Source organism: Gigantopelta aegis, chromosome 1 (assembly GCF_016097555.1).
Source record: "Gigantopelta aegis isolate Gae_Host chromosome 1, Gae_host_genome, whole genome shotgun sequence".
NCBI classification, from domain to species: Eukaryota; Metazoa; Mollusca; class Gastropoda; order Neomphalida; family Peltospiridae; genus Gigantopelta; species Gigantopelta aegis.
Window position 1 is genome coordinate 42,183,072 of NC_054699.1, and position 22,177 is coordinate 42,205,248.

Consider the following 22,177-nt stretch of genomic DNA (forward strand, 5'->3'; position numbering starts at 1 on the left):
GAAGCCCAAACTGAATTCTGTCTTCAAATAATTTCGTCTTAAAAAAATATTTTAGGAATTAAAATGAAATTTAACCTAGTACAAATATTAGAACGATGAGAAACACGTTTAATGTACAGCCACTAATATTTTATGCAGAAAAATATATTTGATATGTACTTACGGTCATCAAAAAGTATTTGTTAGTCAATAACAACTTAAAAATTGCAGCAATTTCAAAAATGTCCCTTTAAATTTAAAAATACGGATTTCTATTTTTTTTTTTACATGCATCTGGCTTTCGCCGATTCACACGGTTTGCAGATGATTTTTTTTTGGCGCAGACCCCAATGAAAGTAAAAGAAATATTAACAAACAAGCCTTAAATAACTAATTACTATCAATACAATACATAACTCATTATTATTAATAAGGTATATACTAGTAACTAATTACTAAAACAAAACAACAAACAAACAAGAGGTCCATCGGCCTATAGAGGTCTGCTAAGTAACTTTTAATTTTGTCATGTTAAATTTTTATTTAAATTTTTAAAATCTTTAAATTTCAAAATATTTCTCTATTAGTTTGTGAAGACTGCCTGAAATAATCATAATACCAAGTTTCAGAACTATACCATCAAATCTCTAGGAAAAGATGCACTTTCAAATTTTAAAATAATTTAATAAAAATTAAAATATTCACAATATTAGATCTTGAAGAGGATCGTTGTACCAAGTTTGAAAACAATCCAACCAAAGCTCTGTAGGAAGATAGACTTCAAAGCAAAAGTTGACGGACAGACGCCGAACAGACACCATACAAATCCGTATTAGAAAAGCTCCACTGATGAATGTCACAGCAGAGATAAAGATTGTATTTAAATCTTTTAAATTTAAAACACTAGGAGAAAATAGACTTTACAAACTTTCAATGTTACATTTTTATTTAAATTTTAAAAACTAAAAGAAAATCAAAACTTACAAAATATATGTTTATTAAATTGAGAAGACTGCCCCAGAGAATCATTGTACCAAGTTTTATAACTATTTGATCGAAACTCTAAGAAGAGATAGACTTTCAAATTTTCAATTTAAATTAAAAAAATATTTAATAAAAAAACCCCACAAATCTTTAAAAGTTTAAATTTAACGAAAAAATCACAACTTCTAAATGTCCAAAAATACACAATGTATCTCACTATTAGTTTGTGAAGACTGCCTCAGAGAATCACAATACCAAGTTTCAGAATTATCCGATCAAAACTCTAGGTGAAGATAGACTTTCGAATTTTAAATTAAATTTGTAAATATATTTTATAAAAAGTTAAAAATGCTAAAGTTTTCCAAATCTCTCTCTGGTAATTTGTAAAGAATGCCTCAGAGGATCTAAGTACCAAGTTTCAGAACTATCTGATCAAAAGGAGGAGATAGCCTTTCAATTTTTTTTTTTTTAATTTAAAAACATTTAATAAACAACAACAAAAAAATAATAATAATAAAAAGTCAAAATATCTTCCTATTAATTTGTGGAGAGTGGCAGAGATGATTGATGTACCAACTTTCAGAACAATTCAATCAAAACTATATAAGACAGACTTTAAATCAAAGTTGTCGGACGGACTGACAGACCGATTCTGAACAAATCAATATTAGAAAACCACTTCATAACGAAGCTAATATAAAAATATCTAATAACCATCAAAATAATCACTATCAATATAATACAAAACTAATAGTCAATACAATACACAACTAATTATTACCAATACAATATAATATAATACAGTACAGTACAGCACAGCACAGCACAGCACAGCACAGCACAGCACAATACAATACAATACAATACAATACAATGCAATGCAATGCAATACAATACAATACAATACATAATTAATTGCTATAGAGACAAATTGTAATTAATTACTATCAATACAATATGTAACTGAGTACTATCAATTACAATGAATATAATACGTAACTAATTACTATCAATACAATATGTAACTGAGTACTATTAATTACAATGAATATAATACGTAACTAATTACTATCAATACAATATGTAACTGAGTATTATCAATTACAATGAATATAATATGTAACTAATTACTATCAATACAATATGTAACTAAGTACTGTCAATGACAATGAATATAATACAAAATTAATTACTATCAATACAAGACGTAACTACTTGCTATCAATACAATACATTACTAAATGCTATCAATATAATACGTAACTAGATACTAACAATACAGGATATAAATAATTACAATAAATAGAACATGTAACCAATTATTATTAACACAATACATAACTAATTACTATCAATACAATACATAATTAATTACTATCATTACAATATATAACTAATTACTATCATAACAATATATAACTAATTACTATCATTACAATATATAACTAATTAATATGAATACAATATATAACTAATTGATATCAATACAATATATGACTAATTAATATCAACACAATAAGTAACCAATTAATATCAACACAATACATAAATGATTACAATCAACACGATACATAAATAATTACAATCAATACAATATGTAACTAATTACTATCAATATAATAGATAACTAATTACTATCAATATAATAGATAACTAATTACAATCAATACAAAACTAACTAGTTACCATTGATAATGTAAAGCAGCTAATAACACTATAAATAGTTACTAGGGGCAACCACGCAGAGACTTGATAATTATGTAAGTGGAGTATATACATTCTCTTTATTATATACACTCTTTATTATATTGATAATTATTATTACATTTTATATAGCTCGAGTCACCTCCAGCTCTGTCCTTTATTGATATTGATTAGCGGGATAATATTAATAAGGGTAGGGCTGCAGGTGACTCGAGTTACATTTTATATTGAATATTTTCATCACTTTCCATACAACATAAATTGTTTTCCTCTTTTAATATAAGTTGTAGAAGCATCACGAGGGGTATATGGCACACAGAGGGTACATATACCCCGAGAGATGCTTCTACTACGAATTTATCTTGCTGACATGTTAAACCATATAGCCAAATAATCAAAATAACGCCAGACAATAATTGTTAACAATTTATTAACGGAGCCGTACCACGCGGACGCTAACGAAACCACTTGCAAAGTGACGAAAAATAGTTCCATCGATGTTTGTAATACTTAATTGTCTGAAACAGATATTAATAAATAATTATCAATGTTATTTATAATCTAATTATTGCTTCAGCATTAACTGGGGTGGCTGGAAACTGTTGGAAATTACTGACGGGATATAAGAGAATTTTGCAATGAGATTAAAGAATTTTATATGAAGGCGAGATAATGATATATGGATTCTATTACTATCAACAGAATATGTAATCAATTATTATCAGTACAATATATAACTAAATACTGTCAATACAATACAGAATTATTTGTTATCAAAACAATAAGTAACTAATTGCCATCAATACAATATATAACTAATTACACTTAATACAATACATAACTAATTGCCATCAATACAATACGTAACTAATTACTATCAATACAATACATAACTAATTGCCATCAATACAATATATAACTAATTGCCATCAATACAATATATAACTAATTACACTTAATACAATACATAACTAATTACTATCAATACAATACATAACTAATTACTACCAATACAATACATAACTAATTGCTATCAATACAATACATAACTAATTACTATCAATACAATATATAACTAATTACACTTAATACATAACTAATTGCTATCAATACAATACGTAACTAATTACACTTAATACAATACATAACTAATTACTATCAATACAATACATAACTAATTACACTTAATACAATACGTAACTAATTACACTTAATACAATACATAACTAATTGCTATCAATACAATATATAACTAATTACACTTAATACAATACATAACTAATTACACTTAATACAATATATAACTAATTACTACCAATACAATACGTAACTAATTACACTTAATACAATACATAACTAATTACACTTAATACAATATATAACTAATTACTACCAATACAATACGTAACTAATTACACTTAATACAATACATAACTAATTACACTTAATACAATACATAACTAATTACACTTAATACAATATGTAACTAATTACACTTAATACAATACATAACTAATTACACTTAATACAATACGTAACTAATTACACTTAATACAATATGTAACTAATTACACTTAATACAATATGTAACTACTTACACTTAATACAATACGTAACTAATTGCTCTCAATACAATACGTAACTAATTGCTACTAATACAATACATAACTAATTACTATCAATACAATACATAACTAATTGCCATCAATACAATACATAACTAATTACTATCAATACAATACATAACTAATTGCAATCAATACAATATATAACTAATTACACTTAATACAATACATAACTAATTACTATCAATACAATACATAACTAATTACTATCAATAAAATATATAACTAATTACACTTAATACAATACGTGACTAATTACTATCAATACAATACATAACTAATTACTATCAATACAATATATAACTAATTACACTTAATACAATACATAACTAATTACACTTAATACAATATATAACTAATTACACTTAATACAATACTTAACTAATTACACTTAATACAATACATAACTAATTACTATCAGTACAATACGTAACTAATTGCTATCAATGCAATACATAACTAATTACTATCAATACAATATATAAGTAATTGCTATAAATACAATACATAACTAATTACTATCAATGCAATACATAACTACTTGCTATCAATACCATACATAACTAATTACTATCAATACAATACATAACTAATTACTATCAATACAATACATAACTAATTGGAATCAATACAATACATAACTAATTGGAATCAATACAATACATAACTAATTCCTATCAATACAATACATAATTAATTCCTATCAATACAATACATAACTACTTGCTATCAATACCATACATAACTAATTACTATCAATACAATACATAAACTAATTACTATTAATACAATACATAATTAATTACTATCAATACAATACATAACTAAATGCTATCAATACAATACATAACTAAATGCTATCAATACAATACATAACTACTTGCTATCAATACCATACATAACTAATTACTATCAATACAATACATAACTACTTGCTATCAATATCATACCTAACTACTTAATATCAATACAATAAATAACTAATTACTATCAATACAATACATAATTAATACAATACATAACTAATTACTATCAATACAATACATAATTAATTACTATCAATACAATACATAACTACTTGCTATCAATGCCATACATAATTAATTGTTATCAATACAATGCATAATTAGTTACTATCAATACAAGACACAACTAATTACTATCAATACAATGCATAACTAATTACTATCAATGACATACATAATTAATTACTATCAATGCCATACATAACTAATTGCTATCATTAAAAGACATCAAATTACTATGAATACAATATGTAACTAATGACTATTACTGTCAGTACCATATATAATGTTCTAGCATCAAAACAATATAAAACTAATTGCTATTAAAGTTAAAAACATATGTTCTGTTTAACGACACCACTAGGGTTAATTAATCAACAACTGTTTAATGCCAAACATTTGCTAATTCTGACGTGTAATCTCTAGAAGAAACCTGTTACACTTTTCCATCAGCAACAAGGATCTTTTATATGTACTTAACATCATATGCCACGTCATTTGATATGCTAGCCGTAGAGCAGTGGTTAGGAAGGGAAAAATAAATCCGCTGAGTAGGTTCAAATCTACGACCAAAGGTGAGCACTTTACCAACAGGGGGCGGGATGTAGCCCAGTGGTAAAGCATTCTCATTCGGTCTGGAATCGATTCTCGTCAATGGGTCCATTGGGCTATTTCTCGTTCCAGCCAGTGCACTACAACTGTTATATCAAAGGCCGTGGTATGTAATATTCTGTCTGTGGGATAATGCATATAAACGATCCCTTGTTACTAATGGAAAAATATAACATGTTTCCTCTCTATGACTATATGTCAGAATTATTAAATGTTTGACATCCAACAGCCGATAACTAATAAATCAATGTGCTCTAGTGGTGTCGTTAAACAAAACAATTTTGTTTTCAACAGAATTAGATACAGCCCCTAATTATTATCAATACAATACAAACGTAGTTGTTATAATTAGAATACATAAATAATTATTATCAATGCAATACAAACGTAGTTGTTATAATTAGAATACATAACTAATTATTATCAATGCAATACAAACGTAGTTGTTATAATTAGAATACATAACTAATTATTATCAATACCGTACAAACGAAATAGTTATAGATACAATACTAATTACTATCAATACAAAACTAATATAAAACTAATTATTATAAATAGAATATATAACTAATCATTATCAATAGGTTAAAGATATAATTGTTATAAATAGAATACTTAGCTAACTACTATCAATACAATACAAAACTAATTATTATAAATAGAATACTTAACTAACTACTATCAATACAATACAAAACTAATTATTATAAATAGAATGAATGAATGAATGAATGAATGAATGAATGTTTAACGACACCCCAGCACGAAAAATACATCGGCTATTGGGTGTCAAACTATGGTAATGCAAATAAATAAAGTGATGATCAACATCAATATAAAAATTCAAGGTTTAAACAAAAACAGTGTAAAGAACTGTGCAAAAATACAAATACAAATATCACAGAATTTTAAGGACACCGAATTTTACTCTAAACTTCAATTTGTGCTGTATTGGCCATTCTCAAAGAGAATGTTACACCCCTGCACCACGGTGAGGTTACAGCACGCGCAGGGGTATTATAAATAGAGTACATAATTAACTATTATAAATAAAATACAAATCTAATTATTATAAATAGAATACACAACTAATTACTATCAATACAATAGAAATCTAATTATTATAAATAGCATACATAACTAACTACTATCAACACAATACAAACCTAATCACCATCAATACAATATAACTGTAAGCGCTATCAACACAATACACAGCGAAATACAATAAATACAATACATATTTGCACATAATTACTGTCAGTACAGTACCTCACTAATTACTATCGATACAATAAAAATGTAATTATTATGAAAAATAGTACACAACTAACCACTAGCAACTAACTCACAGTCCTCGACATACAGCCTAGAAAGCAAGACATCTGGAAAGCTGAGGTGTGTACCCAGAACATCGGATTAATGATTGTTTTGTTTAAATAAGCCACTAGAGCACATTGGTTAATTAATCATCGGCTCTTGGATGTTAGACATTTGGTAATTCTGACACGTAGTCATCAGAGGAAACCCGCTACATGTTTTTCATTAGCATCAAGTGATCTTTTATATGCACTTTCCTACATACAGGAAACCACATACCACGGTCATTGACCAGTTGTGGTGCAGTGGTTGGAACGAGAAAAAATCCCAATCAATTAAATGGATCCACTAAAATGGTTCGATCCTGCGACGCAAGCACCTCTGGCGAGCACTCAACCGACTGAGCTAAACCCCGATGTGTGTTTGTGTCTTTCTAAATGTCTCCCCTGCGCGTGCTGTAACCTCACCGTGGTGCAGGGGTGTAACATTCTCTTTGAGAATGGCCAATACAGCACAAATTGAAGTTTAGAGTAAAATTCGGTGTCCGTAAAATTCTGTGATATTTGTATTTGTATTTTTGCACAGTTCTTTACACTGTTTTTGTTTAAACCTTGAATTTTTATATTGATGTTGATCATCACTTTATTTATTTGCATTACCATAGTTTGACACCCAATAGCCGATGTATTTTTCGTGCTGGGGTGTCGTTAAACATTCATTCATTCATTCATTCATTCTAAATGTCTATGTGCGTGTAATACTGTGAATAACATTCCATTTCATTTCAACTTATTGTCATGCTTATAACCAATTACGATTCAAGCACGCTGTCCTGGGCACACACCTCAGCTATGTGCGCTGTTTGTCCCGGACAGTGGGTTAGTTGTTAGTGAGAAAAAAAGAGGGTGCAGTGGTCTTAAATCTATCCATTGAGTCATTAAAACTCGCTCTGCGTTGGAGCCGGTGTAACAGGAACGCAGGTCCATGGGAACCGAGGTCCGTAGGACCTCTGTTCCTAGAAACAATAGTCCTATCGGACCTCCATACCTTAGGAACCATAGTCCTACCCGGGCGTTCATACCTGGTTTATTTTCAAGTTGGGTTTTTTCCTAGGACTTGTATTCCTACCGGACTTAAATTCCGGTAGTGACAGAAATACTACTCCGGCAAATTAGAGGTCCGTTTTTTTATACTCTGCAATTTGAACGAGCTGTCATGGAGAAATGACATCTTTACGACCAGCAAAGGAACTAGTTATAAAATATTTAAAGAAAAATTAGAACTAAAATCATATTTTAACATTCTGGATAAAACAATGTACACAACATTTTTTCGATTTAGAATTTCAAATCACTTCTTACCAGTTGAAAAGGGGAGGTGGACAAATATTTTATATGAAAATAGAAACTGTATGCTTTGTAATAGCAATATTGTTGGAGATGAATTTCATTATCTATTTATATGCAAAACATTTAGACAAGAAAGATTAAAATATCTTAACAAATACTATGTAAATAGACCAAATATATACAAATTCCAGCAACTCTTCAGCTCAAAACGTATTAGTGTTTTTTTTTAAATTGTGTAAGTTTATATCAATTATTAACAAACAATTTTGTGCTTCTTGACTTTGTGTAATTTTAACTGTTTTTAATATTTAGCTGCTCATCTGTTTGTATCGTGGTATATATGTTTCTGAAATCATCTTGACAATTTGTATGTTTATTATTATTTATGTTCCTCTGATGCCACCGAATGGGGGCCATGAGAGTAAATAAAGTTTTGTTCTGTTCTGTTCTGTTCTGTTCTGTCCTGTCAGAAAGACACAAGAAAAAAGGTGAGGTTTTGTCAGCCTTCCCTCGTAATGTGATGAATAAGCGCACGGTTCAAACCTCTATGTCTAAAACACATTTTTAAGTTTGAGTATCAACTTAATTATTTAGTTTTTACAAATCATAGACTTGTGGATTTAAAAAACAAAAAATTCAAGTTCAAGTTCCTTTTATTGCCTTAAGTTTTACAATTCATCAGCATCATACAAACAACATAGCATATATTATACAGATATGTACACAATAATGTACAGGATAATGGTGGAGAGTGATTTAACATTATAGACATATATAATACAAAGTATCACAGTATTGCTGATCAGACACGTCAGAGAATTTTTGTAATCGTCTTAAATTTGTATTAGCATATTGAAGTAGCACGAGTATCTTGCTTTTTTCAAAACTATATAATGAAACTACAGATATAAAGTGGGCTACATGTTCATGTGTTCAACAAGAAGGAATAAATACTCTTTAAAAACAATATGGAGCCCACAACTGTTTTTAAAAATATACATTATACATGTATACATGAAAACTGGTAACTAAAAAAACCCCTTAACATTTGGCCAGCACCAAAAGCCAATTTCTATATACACCAACATAATTTTTAATAATATGTTTTATAAGTTTATATTTTGAATGTAAGTCACAATCCGATTAATTGTGATTTTCTGAATCTTTGTCTGATCGGACTTCCTTTCCTCGGAATCCTAGTCTGTGGGACTTTAAGTCTGTAGGACATGTATTCCTAGGAATTTAAGTCCGTGTGACTTTTATTCCTGGTACTCCTAGTCCACAGGACGTTCAATCCTAGTATTCCTAGTCTGCTGGAATTTTATTTCCGATATTTTGCTTATTATATACATATGATTCATGAAAATCCCTGAAATAAAACTTTGAAAACTGTACTTAGTTCTAGTAGTTAGTACTAATGGCCAGTTACTGCAATATAAATATAACAGGAATAAAAAACATAAAAAATCGAGTTTTATAAATGAACAATTACAAATAGCATCAAAACACGTGACATTAATTACTAGTGACTTCCTTGTGGCAGGTTTGACCATCCTAAGCATAAGAGACGAGTTAGGGAAAGGATCTCTGTATTATTATATCTGGCCGTTAGGAACACCATAAGCGTACGAGACAGGGTGTTCCTAACGGCCAGATATAATAATCTGGAGTAACTTTCCCCAGTGCTGAGAGGAGGGGCAGAAGAACAGAAGAACTTTATTTACTCACAGGCCGTACACCACGGTATATGAGGTACATAATACATATATTTTGACAAGATGGCAAACGTATAAGTATTTCACATAAATAAATAAACAAATATATATATATATATATATATATATATATATATATATATATATATATATATATATATATATATATATATATATATATATATGCGAGCATCTGGCGAGCATAATACATTATTTTTATTCCTAATATATGATATTGACGATACCGAAATACATGAGGGTAATAATCTCTATATCATATAAGCTCAAGCTTAATACAACGTGTTTTTGTAAACTATACACGCAACTTTCATTCCAGTCCGCCATTACTAGATATTTAAATGACGTAAGAATATGTGGCGAAGGTGTATTTTTGAATGGAAATGACGTCAAACTCGAATCCCGTCATTTTGGATGTCCTTACATCAAAATAAAGTTATGCCTAACGTTTTTTGTTTTCTGAACGCTGGACAGCTTTCAGTGTAAATTGACATTGAAATGTTTTTATTTGATGACTATGAATGCATACGTCAATCGTGGAGTGTCACCCAAGTACGTTTGCTTAAATGTCAATAAACCTAGTGCTGAGACCTCGACTAATGTACATCTAATTTGCAAAGTTATCAAATTCTTAAAGTATGTGATCTGAAAAATATCACATACTTTGATTGCACTGAAAATGTAAGATATTATATGATATATATATATATATATATATATATATATATATATATATATATATAAAATACATATCCATATAAGTATTTTAGCCGGGGGACTTAAAAGTATTCATAATAAATTTACAGAAAATTGACTATTTACGAAGGACACCGGTTTTCTTGCTGTTGAAGATATTATAAAATTTATATGTATTAGGTTTTGATTGACAGTATTGTGGTAAGTAAATACTTCTGTATTCTTTAAAAATGGGCATTTCAGTATATAGTGGAACTAGTCTCTGATGTCGTTACTGTTGCAGAGGGGACATATTCTATCATGTAGTGGTATTCGTGTCCATCTACCTGTTTCAATGAGGAGATTATGGTTTGAGAGTCTAAAACGTAATAATGGACACCAATGTTTTTTCGCAAGTTAAATATGTCTCAAATGTAACACAATCTTTTAACAGTTTGTAATTTGAAGCTTTTCCGGAATTATCGATATGACTGTACCATGTTTGTAGGAATTGATCTGTAAGTCTTAAAGGCAGTATGTCACGGATTTAAGGACCTTAAATCTCTAAAAATGGATAATAAATAAAAATTACATTAATTGTTGGAAACCAAATCTAGCTATCGCATCACCTTAACTGAACCATGAAGGAGTGAAATCCATGTCATTCTTCTCGGCAATTTTAGTTTCTGACTTATGGACCATTGCCATAATTCAATTATTTTTATATCATGAAGATGGTTGAATAAAGTACATTTAGGAACAAATCAAGTTATTTTTGTTCAGGTAATACTTTGTTTGACCATTAAATAGGTCAGTGGTCTGTGACAATATGCCTTTAAAGAAATAAATTCTTTAAAAAGTGTAGCACATTGTTACATCGATATATATGTTCCACCAATGTTATCCAATACTGATTTTACAAAGTCTATTCATTTATATTTGTAAATATTATTATTGTAATCATTCAACAACAATCTATAAACAAATAATGATAACTTGGATTGCTTCCCTGTAATTAGTCTGAACCAAAAAGTAATCATCCTTAGCTTTACAGTTATAGTTACCGGGAAACGTCCAAGTTCTCCATACAACATGTACAACGGCGTAGAATTCCTCACTGGTAACAGTAGTTTTAAAAATTTATTATACAGTTTATCTATGGAAGCTAAACTTTCGAATCCCCATGTTTCACATCCGTATAAAAGGACTGGTATAACCATGCAATCAAATAATTTAAGCTGACAGTGAATAGATATATTACAGCGTTTTCCTTGTCTGAGAACGAAGTACATAACTTTATGTGATTGTTCGTACAACATTTTTCTTGCATTAGTAAATTTATTTAATTTATGGAATACAACACCAAGGTATCTACTTTAGCAAGTCTAGACTTTCCCAACTAAAACATTTTGTTGTAGTCCTTCTTGTTGCCACTAAAATTAAAACTTTTGTCTTTTTACAATTGACAGTTAGTTTCCATTCTGTACAACACGAATTAAAAGTATTTAGTAATATGTGCATACTTTCAAAATTGTCTGCGAAAGCACTGTGTCGTCTGCGTAGAGTATGACAAAAATAACAATAGTGTTAATCAGGGTGGCATCTGTGAATAATCCATCTATTATTATTATTACCATTGCATTCATTCTTTCTAAACGTTTCTTCAAGGTGTCGTTAAGGAACAAGGAGAACAGCAAGGGTGATAAATTTTCACCTTGCCTAACATCCACACAACAAGGAAAATAATTTGTCCGTGCATAATGAGCAGTAACACAAGATTTAATATTCTGGTACATACTATATATGACTTGGACACATTTACCATTTATACCGTTTTGTATAGGTTTACCCCAGCGTCCTATTCGCCATACTGAATCAAATGCTTTGCTAAAATCTATAAATGAACAAAATAGTTTTTTCTTTCGTACTTGTAATAATTCGATAAGTCCATAGAGAGTAAAGATATGATTATTCGTTGAATATTCCTTTCTAAATCCAGCTTGAACTTCTGAGAGTAAATCATTCAATTCGAGATATAATTTCAGCCTATTATTCAAGACAGCAGTAAAGAGTTTCCCAAGACAGCTGAGTAATGTAATGGGTCTATAGTTTTCGGAAGCCTCCCTATCGCCGCTTTTATAAATAGGTTTAATTATACCAATCAACCAGGAATCTGGGAAAATACCGTTATCAAATACTAAATTAAAGAGTTTGACATATACATAACTCATGCAATCTATTATCTGCTTAATATATTCGTTAATAAATGGACACGTTCGAGCAAACCGAGCTGGCCTGAAAACTTCACCATGTATTTCCATCATTCTACTCACAATATTAGTTGTAATCCATGTAAAAATGCAGCCTGACTTGTTTGAAATCTTATATAGCTTCTTGGTAGTAATGCAAATATAAATATACGTTGTGTTCCAGATTCAGACATCTTCGTTTCATTCGGGCAATAAAAATCAGCCTGTCCCTCCCCCACCGCTTCTCCCAAAAAGGGAGTCTGAATGCTTATTGTGACCAGAACTATCAGGTGTAAAAGTCTCATGAGTAGTTAGTCCGTTTTAAAGTATCTCTGTAAATTGTGAGTGCATATTATTGACAGTATGATAATTGTTCAGGGGTTACTGTTTTGTTTTAGTCGGTAAAGTGACCGATTGAGCTGTTAAAACCCACTCTTAGTCATTGATATTTCTATTAACTGATAAACCTTAATGAAAAATCATTTTGTATCGATGATATGGTTGGTTCGGACTAAGATATCATAGAGCCCAACATGCACTGGGGGGTGGGGGGGGGGGGGGGTTACCATATTATGTTAGACCAAATTATTATTTTGTTTTTAAAGGGACATTCCCGAGTTTGCTGCATTGTAAGATGATTCCGATTGATAAAATATTTCAACGATTAAACTTACATCAGTGTCTGTATATTCAATGTGTTTCTGGTCGTTTTAATATTTGTAAGATGCCCAAACTGGACTTTGTCTTCAAATAATTTCGTACGTACAAAAAAAAGTATGTTTTTGGAAATAAAATGAAATGTAACCTAGTACAAATATTAAAACGATCAGAAACACGTTTAATATATAGCCACTAATATTTTATGCAGAAACATATATTTGATATGTAATTACAATTGTTAAAAAGTCTCTGTTGTCGATAACATCTTTAAAAATGCAGCAAACTCAGGAATTCCCCTTTAAATTAGCAAAATTGACAAAGCAGGCACATGTTCAATAAGTTATGTAGGGGGCGGGGTGTAGACTGAGGCAAGTAGAAATTTGCTTTGAAGAGGGGTATTTAGACCACGCCACCCCACTCCACCCCTATGTACACGCGCATGCAACATTACTGCCAAAAAGGCACTAACTTAAAATATAAAATAACAAGATAGTTTATTATAACGCAAATATCACATTTTTTTAAGTTGAATTATTATTATTATTATTATCAAATATCAGTACATAATGTTTAACAGACAATTTTGTTGATATATCATATGGGCAAGTTATACTTATTTGCGAGTAAAAAGAAAGAAAGAAAGAAATGTTTTATTTAACGACGCACTCAACACATTTTATTTATGGATATATGGTGTCAGACATATGGTTAAGGACCACACAGATTTTGAGAGGAAACTCGCTGTCGCCACTACATGAGCTACTCTTTCCGATTAGCAGCAAGGGATCTTTTATTTGCGCTTCCCACAAACCATGGCCTTTGTTGAACCAGTTATGGATCACTGGTCGGTGCAAGTGGTTTACACCTACCCACTGAGCCTTAAGGAGCACTCACTCCGGGTTTGGAGTCTGTATCTGGATTAAAAATCCCATGCTTCGACTGGGATCCGAACCCAATACCTACCAGCCTGTAGACCGATGGCCTAACCACGAAGCCACCGAGGCCGGTTATTTGCGAGTAGTAATACATGTAATACGCTTCTAATTATGGAAGACGTTTTCGAGTTTTCAAACATTACTTTTAAATGTTTAAGCATTTATTAGTTGGAATAACACGCAGTAAATAAAGACTTTGGTTCTGATCATATAATAAAGTCAACAAAATGTGTACATACTCTACACAATGATATAAATGGAAAATATTGGAATAAATAGAAAATAATTAAATATAGAGAGGCGCCAGTATCCTAAGTTAATTAAATAAACCGGAAAGGAAACTACTTTTTTGTTTTGTTTACATTATAATTTAATTTTTATGTGTACTACCGGACTTAAATTTTGATTGTCCAGGAATACAAGTCCGGCCCTGACTTGATATCCTGGCAGTCAGACCAGCATTCTTTAAGGAACGTAAGTCCTAGAACTTGCATTCCTAGGTATATTAGACCTAGGACCTGCATTCCTAGGAGATTAAGTCCGGGTAGACAACTGTTCCTACGGACTTGCATTCCGTTTACACCGGTACCGGCCTGCGAACCCTGTACCTACCAGCCTCATGTCCGATGGCTTAACCACGACACCAACAAGGCCGGTGAATAACATGAGATCCCGTTAACCGGCAGATGACCTTGGCCTCCGCCTCACTAATGAGTCCTGACGGTGTTTCAATGAGACACAATGTGCGGCGTTTGCCAGTGACAGCCTGGCATAATTTATAGATCGTTAATAGGTAGTTGACGGTAATACGAATCGAGAAGTCATTTTGACAAGAAACGATCTAGAGGTGTCAGTAATCTTCCATACAGCGCTGTAAAGCGACACACAGTAATGTCAACCATGCACACATTCGCATGGCGTACCCTACCCAAATCGCTCTCGCAATTTTCTCAAAGGCCTGGTATGTATTTCAGATGGTAAATATACCAAATCGCCGCTTTTGTATATTGCAGTTATACCCTTGGTTTTGCTACTGTATTTAAAAGGACATTCCTGAGTTTTCTGCATTGTAAGATGTTTCCGACTAATATAATAGTTCTACTATTAAAATTGCATATTAAATATATTTTCTTGTTTACAATATGTGTCTGTATATTCAATGTGTTTTTTGCCGTTTTAATATTTGTAAGAAGAACAAACCAAATTTTGTCTTAAAATATTTTAGGAAATAAAATCACGTTTAACATACAACCACTAGTATTTTATGCAGAAAAATGTATTTGGTATGTAATTAAAATCGTTAAATAGTCTCTGTTAGTCGATAAAATCTTTAAAATTGCAGCAACTCAAGAATGTCCCTTTAATAAAATATGGCGCTAAAATCTAGACTTAAGATGATTTAAGTTCACCAAATCTTTTATGCAACAGATTAATTTTAAAGAGACAAACACTAGTTTCAACCCGTGAAAATTAATCTACAAACCTGTAACACATTTGGATAAAGCTACAATTGAGTGACACATGTGTCTGTTTCATTGAAATGGTGAAATACCCTCTAAAAATAGACTAAAACTCGACTCCATAACTGTTACTTCTCAGATGTACGTGCGTTTTTAAAAATGTGAGAAATGCATTTTGTGATATTAGAAACACCAGGGTGACCAAAAACACTTCGAATATACGGAAACTGATAATCTAAACCATAAAATCTAAGTAAAGTATGATTTCAGTTATAAAAAAACTGCTATAATAGTAAACACAAATATGCCTTAGTGTTTAAAAACTAGACTATGTCCCTTTAAAATAAATTTATTTATTATTCTTGTTTATATAGCTATATCTATTGCATATATATACATTTCAGAATGTTTTCGCGCTGTCAACAAAACAAAAGCATATTAGTGGTGAGAACGTCCAAAGTTATGATCCATGATATAAAACAAATCCGGTCAATTCTCATTAGTTGTAATAAATCAATTCTATTAATTACGATGGTTTTACTCTGTGATTGATATAAATCACATTTAATAATATATACAAACAAATGTTGGTTATGGCTAATAGAGGACTAGAAACTGATAACCCATATTTGATAGAATTTTTTTTAGTAACTTTTAATTTGCATCTGAAGTGCTAGTCACATAAACTAATTTATTCATAGTCCTAATTTAAAAACATTATCGATTTTTGACGATTATTTCAGTTATTAATGTTTGTATAACGATAATCGAGAAGTAGATGCGTGTTTTGTAAATTATGAAACGCGTTAGAGTTGCATACCTTTGTCTCTCTCTCTCTCTCTCTGTCTCTCTCTCTCTCTCTCTCTCTCTCTTTCTCTCTCTCTCTCTCTCTCTCTCTCTCTCTCTCTCTCTCTCTCTCTATATAATATATATATATATATATATATATATATATATATATATATAGAGAGAGAGAGAGAGAGAGAGAGAGAGAGAGAGAGAGAGAGAGAGAGAGAGAGAGAGAGAGAGAGAGAGAAAATATATATATATATATATACTCTTCAAAAAATGAAACGCAAAAGGGTACAAATGGGTTATAACTCCGATTTTATGTTTCCTACCGGTTCATGCTTTGTGAATATAAGGTCATTGCATGTCCCAAACACATTCCCACGGTTACATTCGATAAAACGCAGCTACTGTACAATAAAGTTCCAAAATGTGAATATTCGCAAAAACGCAGCTACGTGCAAACCATGTCACCACTGCACGTGCGTTGTCTGCACGTGCAACATGAACACCGACAGTATAAAAGTGCAGGGTGTTCGCTTGCCTGGCCTCTGTATCTGGCCGACAGTTGACAATCCAGGACCTGCCACGTCTCAGTGAACCGCAGAGAAACAATGCCATCGGCCGACTAGACGCAGGCGAATCCAGAACGGCCGTTGCCAGGGCATTCCATGTGTCCCCAAGCACCATCTCCAGACTGTGGGACCGTTACCAGCAACATGGATCAACACGTGACCTCCCTAGATCCGGTCGACCACGGGTCACTACCCCCGGGCAGGACCGCTACATCCGGGTACGCCACCTTCGGGAACGATTGACTACTGCCACCTCCACAGCCGCAGCAATACCAGGTTTGCGCAGGATATCCGACCAGACCGTACGGAACCGCCTACGTGAGGTAGGAATTCGTGCCAGACGTCCAGTTCAAGGTGTCATCTTAACACCACAACACCGTCGACTCCGACTGCAGTGGTGCCAGATTCATCGACAATGGTCTCAACTGCGATGGAGACAGGTGTGGTTCAGTGACGAGTCCCGATTTCTGCTCCGACGTCATGATGGAAGATGTCGCGTGTATAGGCGTCGTGGTGAACGTTATGCGGCAAACTGCGTGCAGGAAGTGGACAGATTTGGCGGGGGTAGTGTCATGGTGTGGGCAGCCATCTCACACACTGGCAGAACTGACCTGGTCCACGTGCAGGGCAACCTGAATGCACAGGGCTACATTGACCAGATCCTCCGGCCACACATCGTTCCAGTTATGGCCAACGCCAACGCAGTGTTCCAACATGACAACGCCAGGCCTCACACAGCACGTCTCACAACGGCTTTCCTACAGAACAACAACATTAATGTCCTTCCTTGGCCATCGATATCACCGGATTTGAACCCAATTGAGCATCTATGGGACGAGTTGGACCGACGCCTCCGACAGCGACAATCACAGCCCCAGACCCTGCCCGAGCTGGCAGCAGCCTTGCAGGCCGAGTGGGCCACCATCCCCCGGGACGTCATCCATACTCTGGTTGCTTCAATGGGCAGGCGGTGCCAGGCAGTTGTCAACACACGCGGAGGCCACACCCGGTATTGACTCCAGATGACCTTGGTGGTGTGTCCTATCACTTACTCACAATGGACTAGAGTGAATTGTGAACAATCCTGCAACATTTGGTAATTATCGGACTCACCATTCAATAATTAAATCAATTCTCCAAATGTTACGACAATGTGGTTTTGCGTTTCTTCTTTTGAAGAGTATATATATATATATATATATTTCTCTCTCTCTCTCTCTCTCTCTGTATATATATATATATATATATATATATATATATATATATATATATATATATATATAGAGAGAGAGAGAGAGAGAGAGAGAGAGAGAGAGAGAGAGAGAGAGAGAGAGAGAGAGAGAGAGAGAGAGAGATAGAGAGAGAGAGAGCATCCATTCATCCACCCACCTTGTTTTTTCGTTGATGGTTAGTTTGATTTGCTTATATATTTGGTGATGGTGTGGTCTTTGGTTCTTCTTGTTTTGTTTGCTGCTAACTATGGGGTGAGACATAGCCCAGTGGTAAAACGCTCGCCTGATCTGCGGTCGGTCTGGGATCAAAGGCCGTGGTATGTGCTATCCTGTCTGTGGGATGGTGCATATAACAGATCCCTTGCTGCTAATGGTAAAATGTGGTTTCCTCTCTAAGACTAAATGTCAAAATTACCAAATGCTTGACATCCAATAGCCGATGATTAACAAATCAATATGCTCTAGTGGTGTTGTTAAAGAAAACAAACTTTAGCAACCTTTTACTGCTAACTACAAATATGAGACAAAACTACTGCAGATACTTTTAAAACCGAAAAAGGATGAAGTACAATAATCTAAAGCGAATAAAATGAATAACAAAAAAAACATAAAAAGTGAATCTATCATCAGATGAAAATATATTTGTATGCGATATATTTTTTTTTCATTTTGATATCGCAACGTATGTTGTATCACAAATATGTTATTCCAAATTATATCACAGTATGACAAAACCGGTGCTGTATCACAAAATATGATATCCCATATTATATCACAGTAATTTATCACCAATATGATATGATATGATATCAGAATGATATCAGTATGAAACTACCAGTGTGATATCATTAATATAATATCACAGTACAACACCATGAGCACGATATTACTAACAGATATCGCAAATGTAACGTCACCAATATGATATCACAGTATGACATCACAAGTGTGACATCATCAATATGATATCACAGTATGACATCACAAGTGTGACATGGTAAATATGATATTACAGTATGACAAGTGTGATAACAACAATATGATATCCCAAATAATATCACAGTATGACATCACTAGTATGATATTTTCTCGTTCCAGACAGTGCTCCACAACTGGTGTAACAAAGGCCGTGGCATGTACTATCCTGTCTGTGGGATGGTGCATATAAATATCCCTACCTGCTAATCGAAAAGAGTAGCCCATGAAGTGGCGACAGCGGGTTTCCTCTCTCAATATCTGTGTGGTCCTTAACCATATGTCCGACTCCATATAACCGTAAATAAAATGTGTTAAATAAAACATAACATATCCCTCCTCACTAGTATGATATTTGATGTCATCAATAAGCTATCCCAAACAATACCGCAGTATTACACCACTAGTGCTATATTACATATCACTGAATTCAGAAAAGTAAAACACATTTCATTCTTTTTTAATGTTATATTGCATTGACCATCTTTATTTCTCTCCCTGTATGTCTGTCTCTCTCTCTCTCTCTCTCTCTCTCTCTCTCTCTCTCTCTCTCTCTCTCTCTCTCTCTCTCTCTCTCTCTCTCTCTGTGTATGTGTGTGCGTGTGTGTGTGTGTATGTGTGTTCGTGCGTGTGTTAAGCTGAGACGTTTGAAATAAGAAAATTGAACTGAATTGGACCAGTTAAGCGTTCTTGCAATAAACACTTACCAGAAGGACGTCTCGGTCAAACATTGCCTAGAGCTAGTATATCAAAGTCAGTGGTATGAGCTGCTCTACATGTGAGAGGATTTCAAATACCTTACTGCTTTTTGGTGTTGGCAGCTGGTTTCTTCTCTAAATAGATACCAAGTGTTACTATTCCTGATTCTACCAGACGACTTGCTGCTGTCCATCTGCAGCAGTCTGTGTGTCTGCAACGCGTTTCTTCTCTAAATACAATTACAGTTATTATCAGGTATTTTTCGGCTGTTCGTCTGGGGTGTGATATGTGTTGGCAGCTGGTTTCTTATCTAACAAAAGACAGAATGTCACAATTACTGATTTTATCATCTTGTGGCTTTGCGTCTGGAGTAGTCGGTGTCAGTAATAACTGCGTGTGTCGGCACGAACTAGTTACAATTACTTAGTTTATCGCAGTAAACCTTCCGGTTAATTAAGCATAAATAAATAAATAAATAAAAAGTAAATAAATATATATAAATAAACAAATAAATAAACAAACAAATAACAAATAAAGAAAGAAAGAAAGAAGAATTAAAATAAATAAATAAATAATAAAAATAAATAAATAAATAAATAAATAAATATTAAAAAACAAAATCCCACACATTCCTGGTTTGGGTGGGCTTTTTTCACTTACCAATCTCTAATCTCACGTGCAAATCACGTCACACACAGACTGACCATATTCTCACGCGCAGATCTATGACGTCGATCTACTGCTTCCCAACCAACCCGTGAGTGTGTGTGAGCGCGAGCGCGCGCGCCGGAGACATACTAGTGTGGTTATCTGATACTATTCCGTGCTGCCGATATCTCGTTCGTTCTTCCTGTGACATGTTAAACTCTCCTCACAGCGCCGGGAACTAGCCGCCACGCTGTCCTTCCTAGACAGCCGTTGAGATTTCTACCAATTGTCCACGTGCCTTCTCGTTTATTTGCCACCGACTCCGCTAACAGATCGGAGCATTACCTCGGCAATGAGAGGCAGAAATCAATAAGAAATTGTGGTATTACAGATTCGCAGAAGTTTTAGTCGTGTGAACAAAATTAACAGTATTTCCTATATAGCTGAAAGTTGAAAGTTATCGATCAAAACAGTTTTTCGGGGAGGGCATTTTCTAGATTGCCCGTCTTTTTTTTTTCTTTCACTAAGGCATCGACCTGTAACGAATGGAATTTGCGTTGCCCGGCCAGCCGTGTTAAGCCAGGAAACGGCGCTTCTGGATTTACACTTATCTAAACAGATCGGCGAATTATTTCGTACAATATTTATTCGAAATAACTGCAACTTGTTGAATCTGTTCGCTCATCCTCGCAGCTCCAGCCAAGATGAGCCGATTTAGTATCGGGCATGCGTAGAGCTCTTCTTTTGAGATCAAGATGGCGGTCTACAGCAGACGGGTTCTTGGAAGTAGCCGCCACAGATTTGTTAGCAACAGACGACAATTCCATCATGCTGTCTGAGAATAAACAACTTGATGTGGATAATATGTGTCGGTAGAAACTCGACAAATGTGTCTCTCCTAACACGCGCGAATGGGAAATGGGGATACGTTTAACTTGTTGCTTGT

At 33.0% G+C, this 22,177-nt stretch overlaps 1 protein-coding gene across 1 annotated transcript in view; it reads left to right on the forward strand.

Annotated features, from left to right (window-relative positions):
- Nucleotides 1-20,816, forward strand: part of LOC121381541 (integumentary mucin C.1-like) — a 40,159-nt gene extending 19,343 nt beyond the window's left edge. Inside the window, 1 exon segment of the mRNA XM_041510904.1 lies at nucleotides 20,706-20,816. Coding sequence (XP_041366838.1) covers nucleotides 20,706-20,816 — 111 coding nt within the window.
- The last annotated feature ends 1,361 nt before the right edge of the window (nucleotides 20,817-22,177 follow it).